The sequence below is a fragment of the Mytilus edulis genome, chromosome 13 (genome assembly GCF_963676685.1).
Source record: "Mytilus edulis chromosome 13, xbMytEdul2.2, whole genome shotgun sequence".
NCBI lineage: Eukaryota > Metazoa > Mollusca > Bivalvia > Mytilida > Mytilidae > Mytilus > Mytilus edulis.
In genome coordinates, this window is record NC_092356.1 from 59,971,541 (window position 1) to 59,996,784 (window position 25,244).

General features: G+C 32.9%; 1 protein-coding gene across 1 annotated transcript in view; it reads left to right on the forward strand.

The window, feature by feature from the left end:
* Positions 1 to 394: 394 nt before the first annotated feature.
* The window catches only part of LOC139500445 (DIS3-like exonuclease 2), a 33,626-nt gene continuing 8,776 nt past the window's right edge, over positions 395 to 25,244 (forward strand). The window contains exon 1 of the mRNA XM_071289182.1: positions 395 to 610. Coding sequence (XP_071145283.1) covers positions 395 to 610 — 216 coding nt within the window. The remainder of the gene's footprint in view (positions 611 to 25,244) is intronic.

Genomic DNA, 25,244 nt, shown 5'->3' on the forward strand with positions numbered 1-25,244 from the left:
GATGTCGACCTCGGCCAAAGACCGTCGCATCAACGACTTGTTCACGGAAGGATCGCATCATCGGAACCTGTCGGTGGTGGCTGTGAATCAGAACCTGTATTTCGGGAAGGATCCGACTCAGAGGAGAAACTGTCACTACCTGGTCCTCTTCGACAATCCAGTCGATCACCAGCCCGTCGCCACGCTAGGTAGACAGATGTATCCGAGTCAGAGACACCTCTTGATGCAAACGTTCAGAGAGGCCACGAGGAGACCCTTCGGATACCTTCTGGTGGATCTGAAGGCCGCTACACCCGAACACTTGAGATAACGTAGCGACGTCTTGGGCGGAGGCGAGGACGACGCCGAAGCCGAGGACGAAGACGTCGATTCCACCGGAAGCGAATCGAACACCATGGAATTCGGGGAAGAAGACGTCGGAAGCGAATCGGACCTGATGGCTTGCCGCGCATGCGGACTGGTATTTGCGCACTCCCGGGGACTCGAGATCCATCAAAAGAGGGACTGTGGCGAAGAACCATCCGCCAAACGATGCAGAACAGAAGACGATGGCGTGGAGGGAACCTACGGATACGAACTGGAGTGTTATCTCGAAGACCTGCCGGCGACCGTGTGTTGTGCCGATGAAATGCCGGATGAAGTCTCGAACAGGCCCCGCAGTTTCGTCGTCAACACGGACGACTGCGACGGCAAGGGGATTCACTGGGTGGCGTTCCACTTCCCGCGAGAGGGACCCGTCGAATTTTTCGATTCTTTCGGTCAAGCGCAAGAAAAGTATCGATCTCGCTTCAGAGACATGTTGGTTGCCAAGGGACCCCGATACAAGTTCAGTCGGGTGCGAGTGCAGCCCGAAGACGGCGACAGTTGTGGATTGTACTGCATACATTTCGTCATATACAGACACAAGCACTTCACACTGGAAGATATCGTGAACGAACTCACCGCCCGAGACCCAAAGACGATCGAATCCGAATTGAACAACATTTACCAATGAATTTGTTTGTGAATAAATTAACGTTTAAAACTAGACACGTCGTTATTGTGGACGCCATACATCACTCCTTCCTATATATGATTAAACAGAATGATATGCTAGACCAATGTCGGTTCGTCTAGAGTTATCTCCCATTTCCCGAGTTGCCTCCCCTCTCCATCGCTTTCAAGAGGTTGATTTTTGAATGACATACATTGTCTGAACATATTTTCCTTATATGGTCATATCATACTTCCATATATGGACATGTGTGTTTATTTTGATTTTCGAGTGAAAATAAAGTGTTGACCTTATTTGGGCATATTATTTTCCTAATATGGTCATTTGATACTCTGAGTTATTTCCTTATATGGTCATGTGCGTTTATCTCGGTTTCTGAGTGAAAATAAAGTGTTGACCTTATTTGGACATGTTTTCCTTATATGGTCATATCAAACTATGGGTTATTTCCTTATATGGTCATATGTGGTTCTTTCGATTATCCAGTGAAAATAAAGTGTTGACCTTATTTTGGTATATTTTCCTGATATGGTCATATGACAACCTCCTTTATTTCCTTATATGGTCATATACGTTTCTTTCGATGTACGACAAAGTAAAGTTAAAAATACTTCTCGAATTTTCATACGTACATCATGGTATTGTCATGTAGTGAGTCATGCCCTGATCTTGCATCCTGATTACTCATGTAGTGAGTCATGCCACGATCTTGGATCCTGATGACTCATGGTTGCGTCATGACCAAATATGACCGGCGTCCATCCGTTGTGATTCATCTTCCTTACTTCCGCTGACGTCATTAGGGCTAGTATATGCCCATATATCATATTGGGGGCGGGGCATGCGCATATGACGTCAACGCCTTCACGCCTTGTGTTTTTGGGGGGACTAAAACTCCACACACCCTACTACTCATAACCGAAGAAGATACATTAAATGTCGAAATGCGCATTTGGCACAAAAAAGAACACCGTTCATGTTGTCATACTATTTACAGAGGTTCTCTATCTTAACCTGGTCAGCATAAGCACGAAATTATCGCCAAATTGGTAACGTTTATCAATTGTATAAGCCGTAAACCATGTCATTTTTCATGCCGTAATCACAATATGTTAATGTTCCATATTAAAACGTCAATGGTCCAATGATTTGATGAAGTATCAAACCTTGCACATTCACAAATGCTGCCTATACTTTTAATTAAATGTTATTTAAAAAAAGGAGATGTGGCATGATTACCAATAAGACAGCTATCCAAGAAACGTCTTAGATTTTAGAAGCTAAAGGTCATCGTAAGGACCTCAACAAAAAGTTAACGTCAAGTCTTATATCTACCTACAGAAGGCCTCCTATATGGAAGAATGTAAAACAATTCAATAGAAAAAAACCTAGTTAATATTCTAAACTGAAAGATGAAAATGTACCTCTTTGAGCAAAACATTGCTTAAAAAATCTATTATGACGTAGAAGCAAGTCGTAAAGATGATTTTCCGACGTTGTTAACAATTTCTATCAAACTTCATGTTTTGTATTTTTAATAGATATAATATACGGTCTTACGTTTCTTCCAGCATGTAAATGTCATGTTGAGTGACCTCTTACACTTAATGTTAGATCACCTGATTTTGGTTTTACTATCATGTGCCGCAAAATTAGCACCATTAAATTTATAATGAATGATATGATAACCATATTTTCTATACATACTCATTTTCCCATTATACAGGGTTTATTTTATTATGAACTAACTTCTTGTTCAAGTTATAATCTATAAGATTACAAAATGTTTTTAAAAAAAAAACTAAACAAACAAACAAACCAGTACACGATATACTATCGCTGTTTAGAATGTATCCGGTTCTACAAAAGCAGGTAAATGATCCATGCAAATTTGTACACAGCTGCCCACATATTCCTATCTAACATTCGTTCATATCTATGAAATATAAAATAATGATCACAAGCGTTATTACAAGGCAGAACGTTCGTTTTACCGTTGTTTTAATTTCTCTACTTGCATTTGATAAAGACAGAAAAGCAAGATGATAAATTAACTTTAAGCCAACATTTTGATTTGAATTGTTTACATTTAGTTCAAAATGTTAAACACCATTGTACTATAATTGGATAGTTTTGGCCATGGAAGCCTCGTACTATCGGTGAATCATTGTACATGAATAATGTAATGAAGGTATTGTTGCAACTTTTGCGCAGATCTTTTTAAAATAAAATATTTTTTAGAAGAACAGACTTAATATACAATGGAAAACAAAACAATAATTAATATTCTAGAAAAACACACAATTAAACATCAACAGAGGGGAAATAGGATTAAAAGGAATACTAATGGAAATAAATTATATCAGAAGAACTGAAAAAACAAAATACAACAGTACAAAAAGATAAAAAAAAAAAAAGGGGCAAAAACTAAAACCGAGGGAAACATATCAACTTTATGAGGAAAAGAACGGAACAAAAGAAACCTTGAAGTGCAACAAAATCAAAACGCCAACATACATAGAAACGGACTATTTGATATCAACTGCCATATTCCGAACTTGTTACAGGACATATCAAGAAAAAATGGTTGGTTGAACCTGGTTTTATGGTTAGTTAAACCTCCGGTGTATATGGTAATGTTGAAAAATATCGCTAAAATGACGACACTACGTGACATGAGTTTTTCTAAGATTCGTACAATATCCGTTATAAACATTGATATAAGAAACACAACTAACTGGTGGTTTTTAACAACCTTGACATGCTAGTTAGCCCACACACGGTCGTCCCGATACACGAAAACGTTTGATATGCATTCAAATATTTTGTTGTTGTCAAGTCTGAAAAGGCGGCAATTTTGGTTTTGTTGTATCGGTTTTGGTTTTGACTATTGTCGTTTGGTTCAATTTGACGTCTTCTTCCTTCACAACGACTGCTTTTAGGGCGAGGTTAATCAGCTGTGAAGTCCACTTACCGACAATGAAGTACTGGTGGATGAGTCTCGGATATAACAGTATTATCACGACCAACATCGTGACACATTGAAATGGCGATCCATTATAAAAAAACCACAGACACAGGACTTTAATTGTCAGTCGGCATAACACTTCCCAATCCATAATAAATTTTGGAGTGTACGCTTACGTGAGTATTAACTTAATGTAGACAGTTTAGCGTTGGATTGGTTTCTGTCATCGAAAGTAGTACGTCGTTTAGCCCTCCGTAAGTAAACCATCATCGTAGATGGCGGGTAAAGAGGAGTCATGACTGAGACGTGACTGTGGATTGATGATGAATGGTAAAAAACATAATTACAATCTTTGCAGATCAAGATATTGCAGAATATGATTTTCATTTTGTATTAAAATGTCAACAGTGACCCTGATGATATTGTACACCTTTATATACAAATCAACCTTGTGGACAAAACCACAAGGGTCGGTGGTTTTCTCCAGGGACTCTATTTTTCTTCATCTACAAAAGCTGACCGCAATGAAATAACAAAATAGTTTCTGAAAGTGGCATTTAACACCAACCGATCGATCAATGTTTACAGAACCAGAGACATTAATAGATCATTAACTCTGGACAAAGGTTCTTCTAATTCAAAGCAGCTATAATAAAAGCTAATGAATTTATTCCAAAACCATACTGGAAAAATATAGAAATTGCCAAAAGAAAACCTCTCAAAATGTATGAAGAATTTACAAAAAACACAATAATGATGTCAAATGTTTAATAAAGTAATGTCTTGCAAAGGGAGAGTTAAACACTTCAATTCATATGGAAAGGTAAGCATGTCTCTATAAAAAAGAAGCAAAAACCCGGCCTTATTTTAGACCAGCATATAAATGAAAAACAAATATGACAGACTGCAACAAGCGACAACCACTTTCATTTTCACACATAACAATCTTTTTCGAGAATAGATTTGACAAAATAGAAAAAGCAGTTTTAAGCACGAAATATGCAATTCAATGGAAAATTTTACCTGAACATTGCGCACCTCCAAATCCGGGAGCACACACACAGGTGTTAGGTGATGAACAAGTTCCTCCGTTTGGACAGGAAGTAGAGCCATGACATATAGCTGAAAAGTATGGATCATATATACAACAACGTATATTGATAAAAAAGACGACCAATCTGCATAAATATATTTTACAAGGAAGGTTATAACCCAGCATTTTCCAAATGGTGAAATTAATATTATTCCTTAATTTTTTTTACGGACGCCGTCACGATTTGGTTGACAATTATGAAATATGTGTCTCAAAGGTAACGACGGATATTTGCCACTGTGACATAATATAATTTTGTCCTCGATTTGTGATCTACCTAATTAGGCCTATCACTGGCTTTGTACTTTGCAACACGAACGGTGTTCATGTGATGCAGAATTATTTTTGGAATTCGTGTTGCCCAGCCTTTAATTTTCTATATCGTGGTTTGTGTATTTGTGTTTAGTCGTATTTCATTTTTCCTATAGCGTTAGTTCGTTTTCAACTTATGAGTTTGATTATCCTTTCGGTATCTTAAATCTCTAATTTTAACAATGATATAATATTGTTGCCTATTTGTGTAATGCTACATACCTGTGGGTAAGTATATTTAAATTACGGAATATCTGAATAAACTTTATATCAACAGTCAGTGATTCTAAAAATTTTAATTTCAAAAAAGTAAACCAAAAGTTTATGAATTGTAAACCAAAACTAATTTGTTTGAAATGAAAAATAAATGTTGTAATTAGATACACCAATAAATACATTAATGATGAATAATTGAACCATTTAAAAACAGAACCGTCCAACAATGTTCTTTGCCATAGCAAACCATGAGGAGTTCTGTACTAAATGTTAGATGCTTTAACCTCCATTGACTATAAAATGCATCGCTTTTCTAGATTTAATATATGTTGAAGTAAATACAACATGCCATCATTGGAGATCGAGATTAGTAATGAAATAGATCAAAGTAAACATGATTAACATATTACATGGGTTCTATTTGTATAAATCGATCGTTGAGTCATTCTATCTTAAGACGTCTAAAACCGTAATGTATTGCAAAATCTTTCACCATGTTTTCAAGCTGACCGGGACCAAATAGTTATCAAAGGTACGAGGATTATAATTTAGTACGCCAGACGCGGGTTTTGTGTACATAAGACTCATCAGTGACGCTCATATCAAAATATTTATTAAGCCAAACAAGTACAAAATTAAAGAGCATTGAGGATCCAAAATTCCCAAAACTTGTGCCAAATACGTATAAGGTAATCTATGCCTGTGAAAAGAAAATTCTTAGTTTTTAGAAAGATTCAAAGTTTTGTAAACAGGAAATTTATAAAAATGACCCTAATGGGCTGGTGATACCGTCGGGAACGAAACGTCAACCAGCAGTGGCATCGACCCAGTGGTGTAAATAGTTATCAAAGGTACCAGGATTATAGTTTAGTACGACAGACGCGCGTTTTGTCTACATAAGACTCATCAGTGACGCTCATATCAAAATATTTATAAAGGCAAAACCCAGGGTCCAATTATAAAACCTGTGTATTTACTCGTTTATTACCAAATATAATTACCCTGTGAACAATCCGATCCAGTGTATCCCGAACAACATTTTGATCTGTAGCACGTTCTGTAATATGTTCTGTGCACTGACCTGGTTTCAAAAGAGTATTTATTAAACGTTTTATTATAAAATTGATGGAAACATTCAGAGTTCAATCTGCATTTTAAAATATTGCATGTAACAAGCTAAATTAATTGAAGATTTTACACAGATTGAGACCACTTGAATTTTGACCTCAGTATACATTTCCAATGTTATTTCTTAGTTATTAAATGAAAATTTGCCACAGACAATCTGACCCATCGACACAAAGATCCACAAAGAATTGTGGGCAACTACGAGTTAACTATCAATATCAAGATCACGTGGAATTTAAATGTTTGAAAAGCGTCATTTTGTATCGTATCGTGGAATCTCATGTTTGTATTTCATCAAATGTTATACATTTAAATTCAACAGCATGATTAAAAACATTGTTCGCCGGCTTCATCTATATACATGTTTTCCGTCTTATCAAAGTAGACAATTACTGGTTTTGTTAAATGCAATTCAATATACCTGTGTAATCAACAACACGTCGTGCTCGTCGTTCAGTAAATTTTTTTTCGAGCTCTTTAAAACGTTTTAAAGTAGTGAGTTGAATGATTCTGTATGCTTTGGATTCCGAATCGTGCATTCTTTCCAAAAAATACAGAGAAAAAAATACCATCAGTACAGAAGTCCTGTTTTAAAACAAACATTAAAGACTGCAGAGAACCATGGGTTTAAATCCAGAAACATAATTTATCTGTACTGGTTGCGTTGACCTCGTGGCTTAAACTGCTATAGTAGTTTTTATATTAAAATCAATCTAAATCAGTATTCTCATTGATTTGTAATAAGAATAGAGTTTTTAATATTCCTCGGAGTTCTTTTTTTATATACATTTTATGACTTTGTAATGCACTTTAGTTGTCTTTTGGTTCTTTATTTCGTTGGTTTGCTATCTGATTGATAGTTATGCCGCACCTCGTTCAAATCTGAGATAAAATATACTAAATGACATCAACATCATACAATTGTATACGAATTATACAGCAAACGTAATAGGAAATATAAAAGACACGATGCATTAATCATTGACACGACATGGCTGTGTACAGTAGAAAGAAAAGGAGGAAATCAAATAAACTGCGCATTTATTGCTTTTATTTTATTAAAGTCACCATTGTTAACAGATTGTAGTGAAGAAAATTGAGAATGAATGAATAAATTCATTCTCATAAACTAATAACACAATTACAGAGACCAACATATTTACAATTGAACAATTATTGCACAGTGTTAAGTGCATGTGAAAACACAAGAAAATATTTTCTGATAATTTCAGAGGTTGTTGTTGAGAATTTGACTCTAGTTTGTTTTGGCAAATGACAATTTTATTGAATTTTATTTACTTTTGTCATGACAGAAGTCAACATCTTACGAACGAACGAAAATCGCCTTAACTTGACGTAACTTGCCGTAACGAGAAAAGAGGGAGCACTCATTTATTGAATTATTTTTGGGCTATTGGACGTGCACTTCCTTTCATTAATATATGCATGCAAGGTTCTTTTAAACCATTTCGAGTTGTGGACATATAATTATATTGAATGCGAGTTCTCTCTGATTTGTTCGTGGTGACTAAGTGTCCTTTTTTGAATTTTATCTAGGCTCAGATCAAATGTAAAAGGTCATGCGCAAAAAGAGGTAAATTGAATCTAGGAGTGAACGACTCTTGAAAAAAATCGGTTTTTAATTTGAAAAAAAAATCTTAGGTCCGGGATAACTAAGTTGCCTCAAAGCTCTAAAATCGAAATGGTTAGTTTCTCACCTTATATAATTATCATTGAACTATGTTCCACCTAAATTGGCATGAAAGTGAATAAAGGGAAATACTGAAACAGATATTTGAGAAAAAAAAGTTCACTTGAAAAGATATTCTGTAATGTAGAGCTTTGTTTTATTTTCAAAGGGTTTCTTATCTTTTTTGTCTACGTTTTTATTATAGTACACATATATGGAGATAAATGAAGAAATGTAAACTGTCTTAAACTACATCTTATCTCTTTATCCGTTTTTATTCAATATATCAATGTATATTTATTGAAGTTGCTTTCCACTTACACAAGTATTAACACTAATCAGAATATATGAAAAATGGCTTATGATTTATGAGTTTTTTTGTTAGACCTTTCTTGCCACCTTTGATTTGTTTATGAAGTGATCAAATTTCATTTCTCTGTGACTTTGAAAATTCAATCTGTAATACTTGTTCTCAAATAAGTATCGGAAAAATAAGAACTAGCTAAGCCCATATGCACTGCTGATATATAGGTCTGTGTGGCCTATGAATCCACGCAAAATATCTCTGTAATACACTGATCTCCTGGTTTCACGCAGATAAAGAGTTGTGTTTTTTAAAGTCCAGCGCGCTGGAGTGTAAAGTCTAGCGCTGTAGATCTTAAGTCGGGGGCTAGAAATGATAATTTCAGAGTCGGAGATTTAAATACTAGAACTAAAGTTGTGCCCTCTCAATCACTTTTCAATCCTTTATCAAGTGTTAATATCGTCGTCAAATGCATGGAATACTCGCCACTGAAAGTTTTATTTAAAAAAAAACCCAACAGTTAAATGCAAACCAAATGCGTAGATTTTTTTAAGACTATCAAAAACATTGTTCTTTTTAAATTGACAAGGGGACAAGGGAGATAAAACGAACGCATATTCGACATGTAAATAAACGAAACTCAACGTAAGATTACGCAACATTCAACAACACAAAACCAATTGTAACACTAATGTGTAATCACAACAATAGATTACAAGGTTGCAAAATAAATATTTAATTGTTTACTGTTGTCTTTAAACACGCTGCAATATCGGAAGTAATTTTACTGCATAAAATAACAGCTCCCTAACGATACGTTCGTCGAGTTTCGTCGGTTCGTAAGATGTTGAGAAACCTCTAATAGAGGTTTCTCAACATCTTACGAACGAACGAAAATCGCCCTAACTTGACGTAGCTTGCCGTAACGAGAATAGAGGGAGCAGTATATGTAAAATATGCATGATTGATTTTTTAAAAACATTTTGAATGGAATACATATTATATTTATTTGATATTATATAATATATAATATACAAGTTACTGTTCAATCAACACAGTTGAAAGTCTTACTGATCTATAAATTTAAACGAAGAATATATAATATTTAATCAAAGGACAGTAATCGTACAAGAAATTTTAATAAACATGATGACAACATCACTATTTAGTATATGTGAAAAAGGTGAATATAGATCTATGGATGGAAAGGGATAAGAATCTTTTTTAATCTTAGATAGAAGTTGATTAACGGTAAAATTTCTTTCGTGGACATGAGGTAAAATAAATCTAGAAGCGAACTGTTTTCTATTTAAATTTGAAAAGAAAACATCCCAGTAAGTTCCGGGATAACTTCTTTGCCCCAACCACTAAAATCCAAATGATCTCTTCTTATCGATATATTGTTATAAATTGGTAGACTCAACAAGAAAAATAAAGGAAAATATTGAAATACATATTTAAACTTATATAATGTGTCTTTTTTTTTGTTATAATGGCCTTTCTTATTATATGTGTATCCAAGATACTCTCCGACACGAAAAAATGAAACTCATAGTAACTCAAACCAATTGGACCCATAGCAGGGACGTGTGGATATATGAAATATATTAAAGTTGTGTTACTCAATCACTTATCAATCCTTTATCAAACGCTAAATTCGTGAATGGAATATTTGCCAATGAACGTTAAACACCAAACAATCAATCAACCAATTGCAAACTAGATGTTTTGATTTTCGTAATCAAGGACATTATAAAAAAATGTTCTTTTTGAATAAATAAGGGAGATAAATCGAACGCATATATACGACATATCAACAAACGAAACTCGACGTAAGAAAACGAATCAGTCAACAACAGAAAATAAATTGGAACACGGATGTTTAATGATAACAATAAAATGCAAGGTTGCAAAAAATGATATTGAGTTGTTTACTGTTGTCTTTTAAACACACTGCAGTATCGGGAGACATTTATTATGGATTTTATTATAACAAAATTACTGCTTCATAACGATACGTTCGTAGAGTTTCGTCCGTTCGTAAGATGTTGAGAAACCTCTAATACGTGCCAAAAACAACGACAGACTAAATTATGCATACCTGTAACAATATTTATCCTTTCTGTAAATGATATGATATATTATTTCGACAAGTGCATTTTGTGTTAACTTATTGATAAAGGTTCATACGAAATATAATTACCTGTATCTAGAACAAAATAGTTTCATGGTATACTTTTCACAGTGTCCTGTGTACATTTCCGATTCATAAACACTGTTACTACAGACGTAGGGTATATTACAAATTCCTGCTTCTAGAAAGCTGAAAATATCGTAGTTAGATTATTTTTAATAAGTGAAACTGATAAACGAATAATAAAATAAACGTTGCCAATGTGTATACACCAGCTGACACAACTATTTTCATCAGAGAAACTAAAAGCAGGCATATATGAAAATTAAAACTTTCATTGCAGAAAATATGTTCTAAGTGATTAATATATATCTAGGTTGTTTTGAAGCAGTATCGTTTATTTAATTTGGTGCTCTTATAAAATATTTCGGAAATTAGATATTATCTGCTTATTTATGCAATTAGACACAGGAAAAATGGTTGAGCAGCTATGTTGCTTACTTTTGTTGAAAGATATTTTCTTATATGCTATAAAATGTTATATAAAAACTTACCGGTTCAAGCGAGAAAACCAATCTCGTTGAGATGATCAACGATAACCTATAACTACTATGTCTCTTTATTGAAATACATTCGCAATAAACTGATTTTTCAGAAATCATTACAAAAATTACATTCAATAAAAAATGTTGATACATGTAATCAAGTTGAGTTACTGGATCCAGGGTTGGTAAAAATAGTAATGTCCAATATTCTGATAAAATGTATTTTAGATAGATAATCTTTCATAAGGGAAACTGAAATACGAATAATTAAATGATCGGTTCCAATGTGTATACAAAATTATTTTCCTCAAAGAAACTAAATGCAGACATATTTGAAAATCAAAACTTTCATTGTAGAAAATATGTTCTCAGTCATAAATATATACATTTATCTAGGGTGTTTTAAAGCAGTATACTGTTTTTATTTCGTGCTCTTATAAAATATCCATTTTACTGTTATGTCAACTAATGTCTTAACCCGATTCATAACATTTCCCAAATTAGAATTTTAGTCCTTACACTACTAATTTTTATACATAAATAAAACGCCTAAAAAGGAATTTAGTTTAACTTTGGAATTTTAAACTTTTTAAAGGCATTGCATTTGAATATTTCCATGAAATAATGAAGTAGTATTTGGTGTAAAGGACTGGACTGGTTGAAAATAAAACCTAGTGTTACTTAAATTTTGATTTTTTTATCTGGAAATAAACAAAAGATAATTACTCGCTATAATATGACATGATTTGCATTCATACTCTTGATGAGTCCTTATGTTAGAATATAGCAAAGTGCTCTCGATCAGTGAAATTGTAGGATTTGGTGTGTCTTAATTGTGAAGAATGAATGAAATCATGTTCTTAGTAAGGGATTATCCTTGTATGTTATATTTGTATTTCTGTAACTAATTAATTGTGAGGATTTATTAAAGCATCGTTGAACATGATAAAATGATTATTCAAACTCACTTACAATACCTTCTAATTAAAAAAAGGCTTTATTTAAGAAAAGACATCAAACAATAGTTTAAGTGAGATAAATAATGGATAAGCGTTGATTCCATTATGTATCTCACTTAAACTATTGTTGATTCAACGCTTATTCAGACAATCATAAAGCTCAATCCTGATATACATCAATTTTGATATGTTTGAACTTTGTCCTTCATATTGGCACACACAGACTGATATCCATTTAAAATAAAGCAAATGAAATTGAACATTTTATAAGAGAAGCTATAAAAAGGAGCCTGCTGTCCATTTAAATGACGTTACGCACGATATTGCGTCTCAAATGGTAACGTCGATGTTTTACGTTTTGCGACGATTTAAAAATGATTATTGGGGATTTTTTCATTTCGCATGCATTTTTTTTTTGCACAACAATATCATGAATATGGATATTTCTTAATGATTTGTTTTGTACTGAATATGCATGAAATATTTCCCACTGAAAGTAACGTAAGCAACAAACAACAAAATGTATCGTATTTCGGTAATGCATATGTCTTTATGAAATGAGAAGATATATACGGTATGATGATCGAGAGCCAATGAGACAGCTCTCTAAAAGAGACCAATTGACATAAAACGTAATAGAATGCAATGTTAACCCATTTAGATCCAAAAAGAAAGAAGATAAATATTTTGCTTTAATTGAAAAAGTTTGTCGGGAATTACAAGTTAATGCGACTTGCTTATACAGATCACTTTACTTTCTGTAATAACAGAACAATTAGATTAAGAAATGAAACGATTGTCAGAAAAAAGGTTTATTATATTCATCTCATATGTTTACAACCTTTGTATGAAATGGAGAGGTATATAGCCACGCTTCAGGCCCAATTTAATTTTCACTTTCAAGCTCTATACATATGAAACTGATTGCAGAGAAATAAAAAAAAAATCGCAGTTTTACGCTTCCCAAATTTGAAAATTTGAAAAAGATGATTGTTTATCCTCTCGTAATACACAAGTTTTTCACAACTTAAGAACCTCATCTAAACGAACAACTCTAGTCATCGTTTTTTTCTACTTTGTGGTCCTGTTGATTGTATCTGACTATCAGGAAAATTATATCATAGGAAATATATACAGATGATCAACCATAAATAGTTTCCCCAATCGACAACGTTGAAAACGTTTGAAAATCGTTAAGTAGACAAACTTGCAAGACATTTTTTTTTCGAAAGAAATCGTTTTGACTACGCAAATTATCAACAAGTATGTAGCTGTTCTGTAGTGTTAAAGTACAATTACGGAAAAGCACTATTTAGCATGCAACAAATCTAAATTTTCAATACATTATGTCGCAAATGACAGTTTATTTGTAAAAAGCGGCGCAATCAGACATTGGACATCTTGCAAGACATCTGCCAGAAGCCGTTGCATTTTTATATGTTGTGTGAGTGATCCAAAAAATCGATTTTGATATGGTTTATCTATGTACTTTGATGAGCATAATTTACAGAAACGAAATTTCATATATTCTTATATTTTAAAACCTACAAATTTTGATAATTTAACCTTTTCCGAAATCTGACCATAATGAACACTTTTTATTTTTTTGCCAAAAAATAGCGTTGGTCGTTACAGGAACGCATATTCAATAATATTGTAATACTTTATATATAAAGCATATCATTCATTCATAATCTTTCAGTCAGTTTAATTGAAGTCTGGAGCTGGCATGTCAGTTAACTGCTAGTAGTCTGTTGTTATTTATGTATTATTGTCATTTTGTTTATTTTCTTTGGTTACATCTTCTGACATCAGACTCGGACTTCTCTTGAACTGAATTTTAATGTGCGTATTGTTATGCGTTTACTTTTCTATATTGGCCAGAGGTTTAGGGGGAGGGTTGAGATCTCACAAACATGTTTAACCCCGCCGCATTTTTGCGCCTGTCCCAAGTCAGGAGCCTCTGGCCTTTGTTAGTCTTGTATTTTAGTTTCTTGTGTACAATTTGGAAATTAGTATGGCGTTCATTATCACTGAACTAGTATATATTTGTTTAGGGACCAGCTGAAGGACGCATCCGGGTGCGGGAATTTTCCTCTACATTGAAGACCTGTTGGTGACCTTCTGTTGTTGTTTTTTTTTCTATGGTCGGGTTGTTGTCTCTTTGGCACATTCCCCATTTCCATTCTCAATTTTATTCGAATTTTCGCGGAAATAACACTGTTGTGGAGAACACAAACATCCCTGCTAAATTTATTATGCTTATAGTCTGTTACGTCTGACACGCATATTTTTGACGTTTTGTCAATATCTTGTCCTTATTTTAGACTATTGTAAAATATGATAAAACAATTTGTAGATTTTTTCAGATTAGTATTTACCTGTCTGGTCTATGGATATACATTTTATATAACTTAACTGTTATGATTTTATAGAAAAGCTGTTTATAAGTGTGGACTGGTTGGTTACACGGTATTAACGCAATAACGTGCGTAACGTTTAAACGATCTTGAAAGCAAGTAGATACATTTGTCTTTTAAAATTCAACTGGCATATGAGGATCGTTATGATGTTATGTGGATAAATTTATCGGTATTAGACAGCACGTCATCCCTACAGTGGTTTCCGTCTCTACGATTGAAAAAATATGTGCTGTAATGGAGGGATAATTTTGACGAAGAAGAATCCTGATTGTACGGGCTCCGATTTTTTTTTACCTCATTTGCACAATTTTATAAAAACTGTAAAAAAGACTCATTCAACATGTTTTTGGCGTCATTTCGACATTACTAATGACCTTTCTGCACCTTAGCGTTCATGTTATATTGACCGGTTCATTTGACAATAACGTTAAATGAATTTGATAGGTTTGAAAAGGATTACTTTTTTCTATATCTAATGTTTAAATAAAAGCTCTTATCGTGTTGTTTCCTTCGATTAGGTAAGCTTTGTCTCTTTGAACATTGTATTTATTATCAAAGATAAGGTAAACTATATTTACAAGCAAAGGTCTTAGAGTTTCATTTCTAATCAAAGTTCATGCTAATTGTTTAATCATACGTTTTTTGATTGAGTTAAGTCTGCCAATTGATATTTTATCGTATGTTTTTCTTTGTTGTGATGTTATGCTATTGTTTCAGAAAAAGGGAGAAGGTTTGGATCCATTAAAACGTTTAATCCCGCTGCAAATGTTTGCACCTGTCCTAAGTCAGGAATCTGATGTACAGTAGTTGTCGTTTGTTTATGTAATATATACGTGTTTCTCGTTTCTCGTTTTGTTTATATAGATTAGACCGTTGGTTTTCCCGTTTGAATGGTTTTACACTAGTAATTTTGGGGCCCTTTATAGCTTGTTGTTCGGTGTGAGCTAAGGCTCCGTGTTGAAGGCCGTACTTTAACCTATAATGGTTTACTTTTTAAATTGTTATTTGTATGGAGAGTTGTCTCATTGGCACTCACACCACATCTTCCTATATCTAATTCCATAAATTCCAGACTTTTTGTTTGGTAAAACTAAATCTTAATTGTAAGGTATTCTTAACATATTAACTCTCCTCCTTGTTTTAATATAACAATGTATAATGTATGCTCTATTTTTACTTTGTATTCATTTTCTATTTTTCTATATGAAAAATGGATATCAGTCTAAATGAAAGTGCTGAATAAAGAGCTTAAATATATAAGAGTATGACAGTTGCTCATTACTTATTACTGATACCGTTTGATTTCGTCAGTTTTTTTTGACTTCCCCTTTTTGATTTTTGGAAATTAGCATAGCTAGTGACGCCATTGTGTACGCCAGGCTGCTCATACTTATGAAGGATATTTGTATCCGAAATATTTTATTGATTTTTTTGGGGTATTTTAGTTTACCATTGTCAGTGTTGTACTCGTTCCACTATTTTTTTCCATAAAGATCCGAAAGAATGATTTTTGACTACTAATAAAGTACTATCAAGACGTTCCTAAGCCGGATTCGAACCAGAACTGCACTGTGTCCAGCGTCATCCTACATGTAAATTAACATCATGAACTGTTTAAAACCCTTGGTAAATCCGACGAGGAAAGTAGTTTTCCACTTAAGGACGCTATATTTTGATAAAGCCTAGCAGGTAGAGGGGTAAAGGGCGCTGGACAAAGTGCAGGCGGTTTTGCCTCGTTTTCACAGAAGCAGGAGTCAAATCGAGACACTACAAATCAGTAAAAGTCTAACATAGCCTATATCTGTACTAAAATTAACCAATTAAGTCTGATAAGTCTCGATATTACAAGACCCCAATCTTATCCATACTCGATTGTCCTGATTTGTACTTGACCATTATCCTTGCCATTGAAAATAGTCTGAACTATTATTCAACGACTCTGAAATAGTGTTATAGAGTCTTTGAATCGAAACTAAACACATTTATTTAAAAAACACAATTGTTGGCATGACACGGGTTATGTTCTTCTCATATATTTTATGATAGTATGATACTAAACCCCTAACGGGAGGGATTGTGCCTGATATTCATGTGATGAAGACATAATCTTTCAATCCGTTTAATTGAGGTCTGGAGCTGGCATGCCAGTTAACTGCTAGTAGTCTGTTGTTATTTATGTATTATTGTCATTTTATTTATTTTCTTTTGTTACATCTTCTGACATCGGACTCGGACTTCTCTTGAACTGAATTTTAATGTGCGTATTCGTTTACTTTTCTACATTGGCTAGATGTATAGAGGGAGGGTTGATATCTCATAAACATGTTAAACCCCGCCGAAATGTTGCGCCTGTCCCAAGTCAGGAGCCTCTGGCCTTTGTTAGTCTTGTTTAATTTTAGTTTCTTGTGTATAATTCAGAGTTTAGTATGACGTCCATGATCACTGTATGAGTATACATATCTTTAAGAAGCCGGCTGAAGGACACCTACGGGTGCGGGAGTTTCTCGCTACATTGAAGAACCATTGGTGGCCTTCGGCTGTTGTCTGCTTTATGGTCATGTTGTTGTCGCTTTGACACATTCCCCATTTCCTTTCTCAATTTTATTAACCTGTTGTCGATCTGTATTCGACCAATTCTTGACCAGTTCTCGACCAATTTGTTTTTTAGAACCATACTCGACCGAATGTTTGAACATTACTCGACCAGTCTGAAAACTTTGAACCATACTTGTCCGAATGACCTCTTTTTTTTAATTTTTAATGTTTGAATAAATTTCTTTTTCACTGACATGACAACAGCCACAGTCAAGTAAACATATATAAAACAGATTATTTACATGATTAACAGATTTTTAAATTGAGATCGCAGGTGAGGAAAGTTGATTTATTTCAACAGATACTGTGTAAATATACATCTCAACCTCGATTTGAACTGGTATAGTTCTAAAATTTCATAGTGAACGAAGGCTAAGTGATATCAACAGACACCACCTTTTTATATATGCCAAATGAAAAGCAATGTTCGATTCTAACTGGTATAATTCTTAAATTCAAAGTTGACGAAATCTATGTAATTACACCAGAGGCTGCGTATTTATACATCCTAAATTTAAAGCACAGTCCTCACGTAAATCTAAAATTTCAGAGTTAACTAAGGTAAAGGAATTACAACAAAGATTGCTTTCTCATACACTCCACGATTAGAACTACATATTGTACTGATCCCATTTATTGCCAACTTATTTAATTTTCTGATTTAAAATCTTTCCAGAATGATTCTTTCCTTCATATACCAAGCAGTGTTGAAATATGCAGCCTTAGTATGGCCAAGGGGTCTCAAATTTCGAATAAGAGGAAGGTCTGCCCTGCATCCATAGTCACAACGTATACTATGGACGTTCGTACGTTTGTGAAATGGCTGTTCGTAATCACCAACATAATGTTTATCACATTGACACTGTAGTTATAGAAAATAAACATCATTTGTCGACTTGCAATTAACTTTGCAAACTATGATGTTTTCCGTACCACTGTAGTGACTGTTGAAGTCGAGGTAATCATTATTTGTTTGCAGGTCAGACATCGTTTTCTCCCATTGAAACTGAGCCAACAAACGAAAAGCCTGATTTATAGGAAAAATCAGCTCTCCCAAGAACGGAAATGCAGTAACATCTACAACTTGAGAGAAGCTGGACCAAATCACTACTTTACTTTGAAATTCGTGACCAAATTTTTTTTACACTGTCATTTCATCCCCCTACTTGCTATGTGAGGCATAAAACATGAAGAAATACATTTTGAAGAGGTATGAACAAAATTGGCAAGTAACACACTGTCCCCTCTGCTTGACATTTGACTGAATATATAATAATATGGATGATCGTATTTCTTATTTTAAATACTTTCTTTCAATGTTCGTGTTTTTTAATAGGGTTTTCGAATGGTGGATTTTTTTTTTATATATTTCAAATCAATTAACATCAGGTTTAATCCACCATTGTCTTTAGTTTTTACTAAAAATAAATGTGTTTTGTCTATTTGCGTTTTTGTTTGTCTTTGTTGACATATTTGCTTGTTTTTGTAGTGCTGTACCCCTTTATTGAAATGTTTACCTATTATGTCTGTCTGTTTAGTTCGCATATCGTTTTCAATACAATGGATTTTCTGTTGTGGCTGTCATACTTGTTAGAAGTTAAGTTACATTAGCTATAAAATTATGTTTAATTCACCATATTCTAAATAAGAAAATGCCAATACCAAGTCTGGAATATGACTATTGTCAACCATTCGTTTGATATGTTTGAGCTTTTGACTTTGCCATTTGCTTAGGAAATTTCCGTTTAACATTTTCCTCGTAGTTCAGTATGTTTGTTATTTTACTTTTAGGTTTAATCCGGTCTTTTTTATTTACCACGAAGTCTTATTTCATTTAATGTACAAATATGTAAGACGTAGTTGTTTAGCAGGATCAAATTAAAATATAAATAGGCTGGTGTTTATATTACTCTAAATGACAAGCCATGATTTATATTGAAGTTACGATCTTAAAATCATTTAGCCTTAACTACTCCTTTAGCGTGGCACTTACAAGTGAGCCCCATTATTCTTTTAGATTTATATTTGTGTAACTTATTTAAATATTGACAGTTATAGTTTGAATCACGAAACAAACCACAGAATATTTATATCATCAATTTGGATTGTGGATTTATATTAAAACATACATAAAAAAAACAATTACTCTATAACTGTAAAATACATTACACAAAATAAAGTAAGTAATAAAATTCAAAATTTACATCGCATGTTGCATTATAAACACTGAAAGACTCTATATGAACTTGACTTGGAATACATACTATGTCTTCCCCGAACTTCGCAACATTGATTACAGTCATATGTAATTGAATGCTTGTATTATTTAGATAAACACATGTTTGAACAAATTTAAAAGAAGTGTTTCTTTTTGCTTTTTTTTGTTTAAATGGAAAGGAAATTTCTACCGACGCTTCATGTTTTGTACTTGTTTTAAATTGAAACAAGTTAATAGGGTAATTTTCTACAGTTTTAATGGACATATATATGGTGTGTTTTTATAATTAAAACATTTACTTTAATAAAATAATCGACATCATTCTAAAGTAATTTTATTTTTTTATTAAAGCCTTCAGCATGTTTAGGGTTAAAAGGAAGTAATTCAGATAACTAGCGCCACCTAGATTTTATACCCATGATAAAAGGTAGAAGTAAACGTATTTGCTGCTGCCCTAGTAATTAGAAAACAAAATAAAATAGTGAGACATGAGTGTTGGTCTTTGGTGCAGAAAGAGCGAGAAATTTGGAGGAAACTCTCTGTGACGGGAAACATTTCTGTGCAAAATTAAGCAAGGGGTGTTCTTCATTCATACTTTTTCGAAGTTTCCCTTAAAAAAATCCATTTTCTATCAAAATAAGCTGCGACACCATATGTGTTTTGCAATTTTATTCACACCCAACGGTGTTGATAATTTAGAATTTGAAAGTTTTATCACCCGATCTTTTATATTGAAAACGCAGGACCCAAAATGGCTACCATTGTCGCCTATGTAATTAATTACTTCATTGTAACCTAACAAATAATTGTCAGATGCATAAATATATTTCGATGTTAATATCTCCGAATTTCGAAGTGTCAATGGAACTCATGCAAATCATTCACATATTTCATTGGACAATTATACTAATAAGGAAGTCACCGACCTTCATACTAGTCATTTAAACCTTTAACAGTAAATTGTGAACATATTTCACAGATAAAGTAGTCATCAGGACAGAGTAACTTACATCTAACTTAATTAAGAATAAAATCGTTTTAATTTTAGTAGAATTTCATGACATAAATCTTTTTGTGTCCCAACTTTACATACTTTCAGATGACATTCCGTAGCAGGTGATTTAAAACTTCTGATCTAAGCTCTTATAATTGAATTCAACGCTGATATGGTTTGTATGCAAAAAAACAACTGGTAACATATTAATATTTAAAAGGTTACACTTTTTTAAATACAGGTGTTTACGATCCAAGCCTCTTATGGTGAGATATATAATATTCATAAATATTTTGTTTTGTTTACGTACTAGTTTTCAGATATGATCTTTATATATATATATATATATTCAATCTCATAGAGACATAACTTGGGAATGTTACGAGTATACATACATATGGAGAACAGCAGAATAAAATTCAATCTCAAAGATGACTCAAAGGTGAACAACCAGATATAATCTGCTGTGATAATGATTGATATTTACTTTTATTATATTATTCCAATTAAAAGAAAAATTTGTCGTGTACTGTTTCAGCTAACCCAAGATGATTGACAGACACTGTTTTCTTAAACAACCGTATGTTTTTAGTTAACTGTTCACTGAATATTCTGTACACATTGTATAAGTCACAGACATGATCATGATGATACACATATTTTTTAGCTATTCTTTATGAATGTTTTTTTTTACATGTAGCAACCAACCACTCTATATGTTAGATGCATGCATATTCCTCATTAACATTACACAATATACAAATATTGTTGCTGCAGTTTAATAATTTGGCCAAAAGACATGAGTTAGTGTCATCATCTCACAAAAAAATGTCAGTTGTGGAGCATAATGGTTTTAACTGATAACAAACTTACAAAATTACATGTCCTCACTAATTCAGTTAGTTAAATCCGAAACAGTTTAGCCATAAATCATCAGCTGTGATAATGATTGATATTTACTTTTATTATATTATTCCAATTAAAAGAAAAATTTGTCGTGTACTGTTTCAGCTAACCCAAGATGATTGACAGACACTGTTTTTTTAAACAACAGTATGTTTTTAGGAATAAGATCAAGACTTGAACATCAGAATTTGAGATATTGAACAAAAAATAAGCTTAGCAGGAGAGAAGTGTCTAGGGTATACAGAGCGAGCAACAAAGACCGGGTATGGCGAAACTAGTGATTCAACAGCTTCCCCAAGATGTTGGAACTTAAAGATAAATAAAACGTGTTCATGTTTATATCCTTTTAATTACGCTGCTCCGAAGGAAGAATATATATATCATTTTACTGTCATTCATTCCTTTAGTTTTTATTGTTCATTCACTAAGTTTTTCAACAATTACATATACAGAAATGATGCAAGGTCATCACTCTGTTGGATAATGCGAACCAGAAAAACATAAAAAGAAAAAAAAATCTGAAAAGAAAACCAGAAATACATATTCTACTCGTACATCTTGTATATAGAAAAAAACATTTTTCTGATATGACGACGAAAAGACTAAAAACAAAAGGAGAAAATGACAGAGGACGACTCAATATTATATATTGGCATAAACGATAAAGACTTAAGTGATGAATGGTTTATAAATCAATCAATAGATAAAGTACAATATCTAGGATGATTAAATCTATGACAGGTATACAGGGTCGTAAAGTCAATCACGGTGCTCGTAAAACAGCCATTACAACATTAGTTCATGCTAGAGTTCAGAATTTTTCGTGCAACAACAATCAGGCTATAAGAGCATTAGTTCTATGAACAATTACTCAAACGCTTATTTTCAACAACGTCTACGAAAAGATCTGTCGAAAGTGCACTGCAAATTCATTTTATGCTCAGATGATACTAAAGATATGAGTCAAATTACTATTCATCCAGGTGATAGCACTGGTAACTTGGATGATATTGCGCACTGGTAACTTGGATGATATTGATAAAGTGCATGATGATGATGACGGCATGGTACTAGAAAACGCATTGCAGGAAATTATAGCAAACGCACTGCGTGTCTCAGAAAATTTTGAAAGTTATGAAGTACAATGTACTTGATATACATAATGAAATATACAGATAAACACAAGAAATCTAGCAACTCAGTTCAGAAAAACACTGATGAGCCCACTGATATGTCTGTCCGTATAAGTCACATTATATCTGATAAATATTCAGTTCCTTAAATACAAAATGTTGAATTGTCAGCGACAAACTAAGAAAAAACGGAAATTGGTCATTTATCACAGTTTGTTAAAATTTAAATTTTGAATTTTACAAGTGCACACTTACTTACCAGTCTCAAAGTAGTCCCGTGTTTATAACAGTATCCTTTTTTCAAATTGTTGGTTTATTGTTACTTTTTATTATTAACAGGATTTATTCAGAATGGGTTTTATAAAGTGCAACATTACCAAAGAAGGATAAACAGAACTCAATGAAATACCGTACAAAACACCTTAACAAAAATGATCAAATTATTTCTCTATAAAACTGGACCCAATTGTAAGGTAATTCAGGTGGTTCGGGTGAATACGCAGTTCCTATATATGATAAAGCTTATAAAACATGGCAAAAAATAAATCTGAAGATTCATTTTAACCCAGGTGGTTTTGATCAGTTAGCAGTTCCTAAATACTCTCCTGTTTAATTATATGAAAAAGCATATAAAACATGACAAAATCTGTATTACATGCCGTAACATGTCGAGTATCAATATCAGCCCGAGGGCCTTACGACATTTTTTTTTACAATGGAGTATTCTCTTTATCAAGTATACATGCATAGTATTTGCCAAAATTCAAATCACAAGGAGGTTATTTATGTACCTGATCGATAATCAAAACATCTTCTTGTAATGATAGAGATAAAAGGGTCTACAATTAAAAGAACTATTCAAGAAGGCAACAAAAATAAATCTAAAGTAATTACTTAAAAATATTACCTGACATGCAGGACACCAAGCATCCAAGGTAATAAGCCCATGGTTGCTTTTCGTCACATAGAAAGGTTTAAGCCGAGGAGCTGATCCAAATTATTGGATCTAACAGGAAGTCTCCCTGTTCTTATATATGCAAAAAAAATAGATATATAATCAAAGATATTTAATTGCCATCGAGCACGAAATGTAGTAATAAGCATAAATCATCGTTTATTGAAAAAAAACAAAGTAGTAGTTGTTACAATATACATGGCTAATTAATGTAAAGCATACGGAGAAATCGACCATTCATCCTATATTACAAAGGCGGAAACTGAATATTAAATTCAAATTCAATTCCAATCCAAAATTAAATATTTCATACTAATAAATTATAAAGAATACTACATTACGATAATTCATTTCATTTGTGAATACCCACATTGTTCAGTTTATATTGACTCTAACTTTGACACATAAGTGTGATCGGTCTGTTGATCGAATTGAAGACTTTTTAAATCATGCAAGTAATACCATATCATAAAAAAAGCAATTGATATATTTTATGAACAAAACCCAACTCCTTTTGCCTTTTGTTTAAAACAGCTGTATTAAGAATATGGCTATTAAAACAATATTACTATCATGAGTGTGAACCATATTAGTTTTTTTTCTGTCTTTGAAGAAATAACTTTAAAAATGTGGTGCACACTGGATAACCCGCTGGATTTCGGATATACATCAAAAATATTTAAGCCATTCCTTATAAGTTGTATATACGTTGATGACGTCACGATTACATATCAAAATTTTGTATATGAGCTGATAGACAAAAAAATCTTTCGACCAACCAGAAGACGTATTACATCCAAAATTTAATTTTGTATGCATATCATAGCATAATTTGTTATAAACAATGTTAAAGACTTGAAGCAGAAGTTCTGTTACACCATTGTTCTCATTTTGTTATCTAAAAGCATATAATAAAAACAATTTTTCCAAATTTTATATTAAAATACTTTGTTCATAGATTTATTTATATTCTCAAAATATAGTTTTTCTTTTATGAAAGAATGCACAAATCGTACATTTCTTTTGTAACTGAAAAATATTAAGGTGTTTTTGTTAGTTTTGGCGATATTTAGCAAAAAAGGCATAATAAAATCTACATGTTAGATAGGTATTAGAAAATTCAAGATGAGGAAATATAAAGTGATTATTCACCTTTGCAAAAGCAAATTTACATTTCTAGCATTGTTGGGTTGATGTTTGGATAATTTTTACAATCAATGCTGTGTTTTAACTTTATGTCCATCGGTACTTTTGCGGACAAGCTTACTTTTCTTTTTTTTCTGAAGTCTCTCTAACGTAGACTTTCGACACGTATACATGTTAGATAATTGTTACAGTCAATATATATCTTTCCTTTATAGTCTTAAACAGGTAAGCTGTAATTATCATAAATTTAATGTCAATCATCTTTCTTACATATATCAAATGCAAGTTCTACATGAATCTTACTGTTGTAGTCAACGTATAGTCTTTTTACCTCGACCAGGACACTTATACAGATATGCTGACTACCTGAGTCAATGCTGAATTATTATTATAAAAAAGAGAATTTATGTCAAGATATCTCAAATAAAGGTAACGGTAGTATACCGCTGTTCAAAAGTCATGAATCGATTGAGAGAAAACAAATCTTGGTTACAAACTAAAACCGAGCAAAACACATCAACTATAGGTAGA